The sequence below is a fragment of the Nerophis lumbriciformis genome, linkage group LG10, assembly GCF_033978685.3.
Source record: "Nerophis lumbriciformis linkage group LG10, RoL_Nlum_v2.1, whole genome shotgun sequence".
NCBI lineage: Eukaryota > Metazoa > Chordata > Actinopteri > Syngnathiformes > Syngnathidae > Nerophis > Nerophis lumbriciformis.
The window spans coordinates 43342826-43351138 of NC_084557.2; the positions used below are offsets into that span (position 1 = coordinate 43342826).

Consider the following 8313-nt stretch of genomic DNA (forward strand, 5'->3'; position numbering starts at 1 on the left):
ACATTATGTGACTGGGCCGGCACGCTGTTTGAATGGAGGAAAAGCGGACGTGATGACAGGTTGTAGAGTACGCTAAAGGCAGTGCCTTTAAGGCACGCCCCCAATATTGTTGTCCGGGTGGAAATCAGGAGAAATTCGGGAGAATGGTTGGCCCGGGAGATTCTCGGGATGGGCACTGAAATTCGGGAGTCTCCCGGGAAAATCGTGTTTTACCGGATATGTACTGCTCCGTACAGCTGCGTTTTAAAAAGTCATTAATTTTGCTTTTTGAAACCGATATTGATCATTTCCAATATTACATTTTAAAGCATTTATCGACCGATAATATCGGCAGATATCAGGTTGGAATTTCTTGCTTTATCAACGGGGATGGGACCATCAGTTGTTGTTTTTTGTGTGAATGAGAAGGTGTGTCCAAACCTGTCCTTAGACTTAGACTTAGACTTAGGCAAACTTTATTGATCCACAAGGGAAAATGTTCCACACAGTAGCTCAGTTACAAAGGATGGAAAGGATCATGCAGGTATAAAGTAGACTAAAAATGTACCATAGTAGCAATATAAAATATATCATATATGTAATATTTACATATGATATATACAGTATATAATATATACTGATACACTATGTTGCCAAAAGTATTTGGTCACCCATCCAAATGATGAGAATCAGGTGTCCACAGGTGTATAAAATCAAGCACTTAAGCATGGAGACTATTTCTACAAACATTTGTGAAAGAATGGTGTAAAACCGGTTGCCACTGGACCCGAGAGCAGTGGAAACGCGTTTTCTGGACTGATGAATCACGCTTTTCCATCTGGCAATCTGATGGACCAGTCTGGGTTTGGAGGTTGCCAGGAGAACGCTACATTTCGGACTGTATTGTGCCGAATGTGAAATTTGGTGGAGGAGGAATTATGGTGTGGGGTTGTTTTTCAAGAATTGGGTTTGGCCCCTTAGTTCCAGTGAAGTGAACTTTGAATGCTCCAGGATACCAAAACATTTTGGACAATTCCACACTCCCAACCTTGTGGGGACAGTTTGGAGCGGGCCCCTTCCTCTTCCAACATGACTGTGCACCAGTGCACAAAGCAAGGTCCATAAAGACATGGATGACAGAGTCTGGTGTGGATGAACTTGACTGGCCTGCACAGAGTCCTGACCTTAACCCGATAGAACACCTTTTGGGGTGAATTAGAACAGAGACTGAGAGCCAGGCCTTCTCGATCAACGTCACCAATGCGCTTTTGGAAGAATGGTGGAAAATTCCTATAAACATACTCCGCATCCTTGTGGACAGCCTTCCCAGAAGAGTTGAAGCTGTAATAGCTGCGAAAGGTGGACCCACATCATATTGAACAATATGGGTTAGGAATGGGATGGCACTTCAAGTTCATATGTGAGTCAAGGCAGGTGGTCAAATACTTTTGGCAATATAGTGTGTATTAAATTATATTTGTATATAATATATACAATATATAACAAATCCCAATTACAATGTACAATATTACAGTATACGTAACAGCTGCAGCAAAAAAAAAGGGCAGCATAAAATAGAGCAGAAAATATACATTATAATAGTACTGTGTTTATTTACTATTTATTTTTTTGAGTTCAGTCTCTGCCTTAAAAGCAAATACACTGCAAAAATTCAGTGTTCAAAAACAAGAAAAAATAATACAAAAATGAGGGGTATTTTATTTGAACTAAGCAAAATTATCTGCCAATAGAACAAGAAAGTTTGGCTTGTCAAGACTTTCCAAAACAAGTCAAATTAGCTAACTTCAATGAACCCAAAAATACCTTAAAATAAGTATATTCTCACTAATAACAAGTGCACTTTTCTTGGTAGAAAAAAAAGAGACCTTTTTGCTCAATATGTTGAAAAATATTCATAAATGAAGTAAATGCTAGTGCCATTATCTTGACATAATGATATGCGCTCGGCATTACATTTCTTGAAACCAGCAATCTTATACTAAAAACTAGTTTATTGTTCTTAATGGAAAGGCAACAAGGCAACTGCTTGTTACTCTCGGGGTCTCCTAGCCGCTCAGGCAAATCATATTGTCTAAAAATGCATTTTTCCATGGATAACATGACATCATCGCGCCAAGTGCGTGCTCTTTCAGTCAATTAGTGCGCATATACAGGTAAAAGCCAGTAAATTAGAATATTTTGAAAAACTTGATTTATTTCAGTAATTGCATTCAAAAGGTGTAACTTGTACATTATATTTATTCATTGCACACAGACTGATGCATTCAAATGTTTATTTCATTTAATTTTGATGATTTGAAGTGGCAACAAATGAAAATCCAAAATTCCGTGTGTCACAAAATTAGAATATTACTTAAGGCTAATACAAAAAAGGGATTTTTAGAAATGTTGGCCAACTGAAAAGTATGAAAATGAAAAATATGAGCATGTACAATACTCAATACTTGGTTGGAGCTCCTTTTGCCTCAATTACTGCGTTAATGCGGCGTGGCATGGAGTCGATGAGTTTCTGGCACTGCTCAGGTGTTATGAGAGCCCAGGTTGCTCTGATAGTGGCCTTCAACTCTTCTGCGTTTTTGGGTCTGGCATTCTGCATCTTCCTTTTCACAATACCCCACGGATTTTCTATGGGGCTAAGGTCAGGGGAGTTGGCGGGCCAATTTAGAACAGAAATACCATGGTCCGTAAACCAGGCACGGGTAGATTTTGCACTGTGTGCAGGCGCCAAGTCCTGTTGGAACTTGAAATCTCCATCTCCATAGAGCAGGTCAGCAGCAGGAAGCATGAAGTGCTCTAAAACTTGCTGGTAGACGGCTGCGTTGACCCTGGATCTCAGGAAACAGAGTGGACCGACACCAGCAGATGACATGGCACCCCAAACCATCACTGATGGTGGAAACTTTACATTAGACTTCAGGCAACGTGGATCCTGTGCCTCTCCTGTCTTCCTCCAGACTCTGGGACCTCGATTTCCAAAGGAAATGCAAAATTTGCATGGTTGGGTGATGGTTTGGGGTGCCATGTCATCTGCTGGTGTCGGTCCACTCTGTTTCCTGAGATCCAGGGTCAACGCAGCCGTCTACCAGCAAGTTTTAGAGCACTTCATGCTTCCTGCTGCTGACCTGCTCTATGGAGATGGAGATTTCAAGTTCCAACAGGACTTGGCGCCTGCACACAGCGCAAAATCTACCCGTGCCTGGTTTACGGACCATGGTATTTCTGTTCTAAATTGGCCCGCCAACTCCCCTGACCTTAGCCCCATAGAAAATCTGTGGGGTATTGTGAAAAGGAAGATGCAGAATGCCAGACCCAAAAACGCAGAAGAGTTGAAGGCCACTATCAGAGCAACCTGGGCTCTCATAACACCTGAGCAGTGCCAGAAACTCATCGACTCCATGCCACGCCGCATTAACGCAGTAATTGAGGCAAAAGGAGCTCCAACCAAGTATTGAGTATTGTACATGCTCATATTTTTCATTTTCATACTTTTCAGTTGGCCAACATTTCTAAAAATCCCTTTTTTGTATTAGCCTTAAGTAATATTCTAATTTTGTGACACACGGAATTTTGGATTTTCATTTGTTGCCACTTCAAATCATCAAAATTAAATGAAATATACATTTGAATGCATCAGTCTGTGTGCAATGAATAAATATAATGTACAAGTTACACCTTTTGAATGCAATTACTGAAATAAATCAAGTTTTTCAAAATATTCTAATTTACTGGCTTTTACCTGTATACAGCCCGGCCCCCGGACAACATTTTTTTAAGTGTAGTTTTGAGGAATTTATCTGAATGTGCATGAACTATTTCTGTTCAAAATTGTTAGTTTACTGTACTGTGCCAACTGTACTACTATATGAGTACGTGTTTTCTATTGTTTCATTGAAAATAAAACAGCAAAGTCCATTTGGCTGTCATCTGTTTTAATTATGACACACAATTGTGCAATGTTCCCTCTAAGGTGCGCGCCTGTGCAACTGTACAGAATCTATGCCACGCACAAAATCAAAAAAATAAATAAGCACATAATTTTCGACACGACACGGACACGACAGAGAAAACAGTTTTCGTCATCATTGTTCAAATATTGTAACGTCTGTCGAGACGCTTTGAGGACATGAATTCCATCCATCACTTTACTGAGCAAAACTCTTTATTGTCGGCCATAAACACATCACCAAAACATTAGTTAAAAAAAAAAGATATCTAGCAAAACTGGTCATTTCAAACCAGACCAAAAGCAACTTTGTTGTATCAACAGCAGCCGCTTGCTCTTTCTCACTTGCGCCAACACATGCACATATGGCACTTAGCCAGTGATGCGTTTACAGCCACACAAAAAGTCGGACAACTCCAACACCACACATAAAGTGTCATTCCAGGTCGTTACACTATGATTTACCAATCAAATGTGTGCTTATTCAAGTGTCATTTATTAGGAATCTTCATTTATAAATATTAATCATGAAATGCTGTTAGTATATTAAATAAATACTAATAAAGATATATTTTTTACAAACAGGAAGTTGCAGGAATGTACACATGATCCCCCTGCTTACATCTCATTGTGCAACATGTGAATGTTTTAATGGGAACTAAATGCAATGTCTGAAAGGGGTACACATTATTTCCAAAGCAGGACCTCCACCCAGACAAACAATACAAGTACACAGTTCATGAAAAACAATATTTTTTGTTATTGTCATTGTAAGTGGGCCTAAACACTTATATTAGAAATGGAAATGACTGCTGTCATTTGATTATAATAATAAGAGAATGTTGTCTGTCTATCTGTGTTGGCCCTGCGATGAGATGGGGACTTGTCCAGGGTGTACCCCGTCTTCCGCCCGAATGCAGCTGAGATAGGCTCCAGCGAACCCCCGCGACCCCGAAAGGGACAAGCGGTAGAAAACGGATGGATGGATGGAGGTTGAATTTGTTATTTAGTCAGGTTTGGGACTGCTGGTGTAGCCACAGTGTGCACGTCTGATGTTGCTCACATGGGCTCCACTGAATGCTCAGAGAGTTTTTGCGTTCGCTCACACACATGAAAAATTAGAGGGAACATTGCAATTGTGTCAAAATCATGATTTTTTTTTTTTTTCGTGCTTGAAATTAGAAATTAGTTTTATACTTGTGAGTGTTGATGACACAGCTTTGCAATAGTTGATATTCTAGTTTCAAGCATGTTTTACTCAATATAGGTCATCAAATCTCAGCAACAAGCTGTAATATCTTACTGAGATCATTTAGGACCTATTAAAACAAGTAAAACACTCTAACATAAAATATGCTTAGTGAGATTAATTATCTTATCGGACAGAAAATAAGCAAATATCACCCTTATTTGAGATATTTCATCTTACTTAGATGTCAGTTTTTGCAGTGTATGCATTCAAAAATGCCAAGACAGCACCATCTGTTGGACGTAGTGAGGTACTACAATGTAGAACTGCCACTTGCTCCTCAGTGACCTTCTTGTCACAGGTCAATGATGTATTGCGGAGAGCTGAAGTTTGAGAAGAGAACCATGTCTGCTCAGATGGAAGGCGGCGTCCATGGCCTCCACTCGTAAGTTTTAATGCCCTCTTCTGCACATTTTCTCCTTTTCTCATGACATGTGTTCTGTCTCTAGTTGAGTGGTGAATCGGTGCTATTTTTAACATAACATGATCTGTCCCTTTGCTTATTTGCCTTGCATCAAACTTGTTTTTTCTCTCTTCCTCTTCTCGCTCATGCTATCATGTTAGATATTCTTTTGTACCATGTAAGTACGCACATACTGGCATTTCTCCATCTTCTCCCACTCGTTGTTAGCTGTAGTTCCATGGTGCCATGTCGTCGTCACCACACTAAAAATGTACATTTTTGGCGTCTGTCCTTTACGTTTGTAGTTATGAGAAGCGGCTTTACTGAGGCGGGAGGAAAAGGAAACGCCCGATCAGGACCCGACGTGCCCACCCCGGCACTGCTGAGCAGACACGTGACTCACACGTGACCAAAATGCTGAAATGTTCATGTTTTATATGACATCATCCATGATCAATACAGTCGATCCTCGCTACTCCTGGTGGGGGTTCCACTGTGAATAATTGAGACGCCAAAAATAATGTTTCCATTTGACACATGGCTCGCTTCATCCCCTCCAAACCCTCTTGCGAGCCTGATGTTGACATTCCCCCATCATTTTGGATCAACATTTTTTATATATATAAAAAAAAATGTATTATTAGTTGAAATTCAGCTCCAGAACCCAGCATGTCTCTCTTCAATCGCCACTGTTTGTTCACGACAAAGGAAAGCTAATAAGTACAGTCCAGGTTGAAGCCTAAGACCCTTATTATGTATGTATAGGTAGAATATGATAGGGTAGTAAATACTTATATTTATTGTACAATAGGGAAATGTGGTTGCAGGGCAGTTTCAAAATGTCCACAAAAAAAATATCATGTATGTATGTATGTATGTATATGTATATATATATATATATATAATTAGGGCTGCAACATCTAATCGATTAAATCGATTAAAATCGATTATAAAAATAGTTGGCGATTAATTTAGTCATCGATTCGTTGGATCTATGCTATGCGCATGCGCAGAGGCAATTTGTTTATTTAAAAAAAAAAATTAAATTTTTTTATAAACCTTTATTCATAAACTGCAACATGTACAAACAGCTTAGACACAATAATCAAAATAAGTATGGTGCCAGTATACTGGGTTTTTTTTTCAACAAAATACTGGAAAGGATAGAAATGTAGTTTGTCTCTTTTATCCGATTTATTTTATATATATATATATATATATATATATATATATATATATATATATATATATATATACATATATTAATCGATTAATCAAAGTAATAATCGACAGATTAATCGATGATCAAATTAATTGTTAGTTGCATATATATATATATATATATATATATATATATATATATATATATATATATATATATATATATATATATATATATATATATAATTAGGGCTGCAACAACTAATCGATTAAATCGATTATAAAAATAGTTGGTGATTAATTTAGTCATCGATTCGTTAGATATATGCTGTGCTATGCGCAGAGGCAATTTGTTTATTTTTAAAAAAAATATTTTTTTATTTCTTTTTTTTATAAACCTTTATTTATAAACTGCGACATGTACAAACAGCTGAGAAACAATAATCAAAATAAGTATGGTGCCAGGATGCTGGGTTTTTTTTCCAATAAAATACTGGAAAGGATAGAAATGTAGTTTGTCTCTTTTATGCGATTATTAATCGATTAATCAAAGTAATAATCGACGGATTAATCGATTATTAAATTAATCGTTAGTTGTATATATATATATATATACATTATATATATACATTATATATATATATATATATATATATATATATATATATATATATATATATATAAAATTAGGGTTGCAACAACTAATCGATTCAATCGATTAAAATCGATTAGAAAAATAGTTGGTGATTAATTTAGTCATCGATTCGTTAGATCTATGCTATGCGCATGCGCAGAGGCAATTTGTTTATTTAAAAAAAAAAAATATTATTTCTTTTTTTTATAAACCTTTATTTATAAACTGCGACATGTACAAACAGCTGAGAAACAATAATCAATATAGGTATAGTGCCAGTATGCTGGTTTAAAAAAAAAAAAAAAATACTGGAAAGGGTAGAAATGTAGTTTGTCTCTTTTATCCGATTATTAATCGATTAATTGAAGTAATAATCGACAGATTAATCGATTATCAAATTAATCGTTATTTGCATATATCCATCCATCCATCTTCTTCCGCTTATCCGAGGTCGGGTCGCGGTGGCAGCAGCTTAAGCAGGGAAGCCCAGACTTCCCTCTCCCCAGCCACTTCGTCCAGCTCCTCCCGGGGGATCCCGAGGTGTTCCCAGGCCAGCCGGAAGACATAGTCTTCCCAACGTGTCCTGGGTCTTCCTCGTGGCCTCCTACCGGTCGGACGTGCCCTAAACACCTCCCTAGGGAGGCGCTCGGGTGGCATCCTGACCAGATGCCCGAACCACCTCATCTGGCTCCTCTCGATGTGGAGGAGCAGCGGCTTTACTTTGAGCTCCCCCCGGATGACAGAGCTTCTCACCCTATCTCTAAGGGAGAGCCCCGCCACCCGGCGGAGGAAACTCATTTCGGCCGCTTGTACCCGTGATCTTGTCCTTTCGGTCATAACCCAAAGCTCATGACCATAGGTGAGGATGGGAACGTAGATCGACCGGTAAATTGAGAGCTTTGCCTTCCGGCTCAGCTCCTTCT

At 38.4% G+C, this 8313-nt stretch overlaps 1 protein-coding gene across 2 annotated transcripts in view; it reads left to right on the plus strand.

The window, feature by feature from the left end:
- Nucleotides 1–6723, plus strand: part of impdh1a (IMP (inosine 5'-monophosphate) dehydrogenase 1a) — a 72042-nt gene extending 65319 nt beyond the window's left edge. Inside the window, exons 16-18 of one of the 2 annotated variants that reach the window (XM_061969561.1) lie at nucleotides 5494–5577; nucleotides 5757–5773; nucleotides 5901–6723. In XM_061969561.1, coding sequence (XP_061825545.1) covers nucleotides 5494–5577; nucleotides 5757–5773; nucleotides 5901–6004 — 205 coding nt within the window. In that variant the 3' untranslated portion in view covers nucleotides 6005–6723. The remainder of the gene's footprint in view (nucleotides 1–5493; nucleotides 5578–5756; nucleotides 5774–5900) is intronic. The other variant, XM_061969562.1, reaches the window with a different exon arrangement.
- Nucleotides 6724–8313: the final 1590 nt, after the last annotated feature.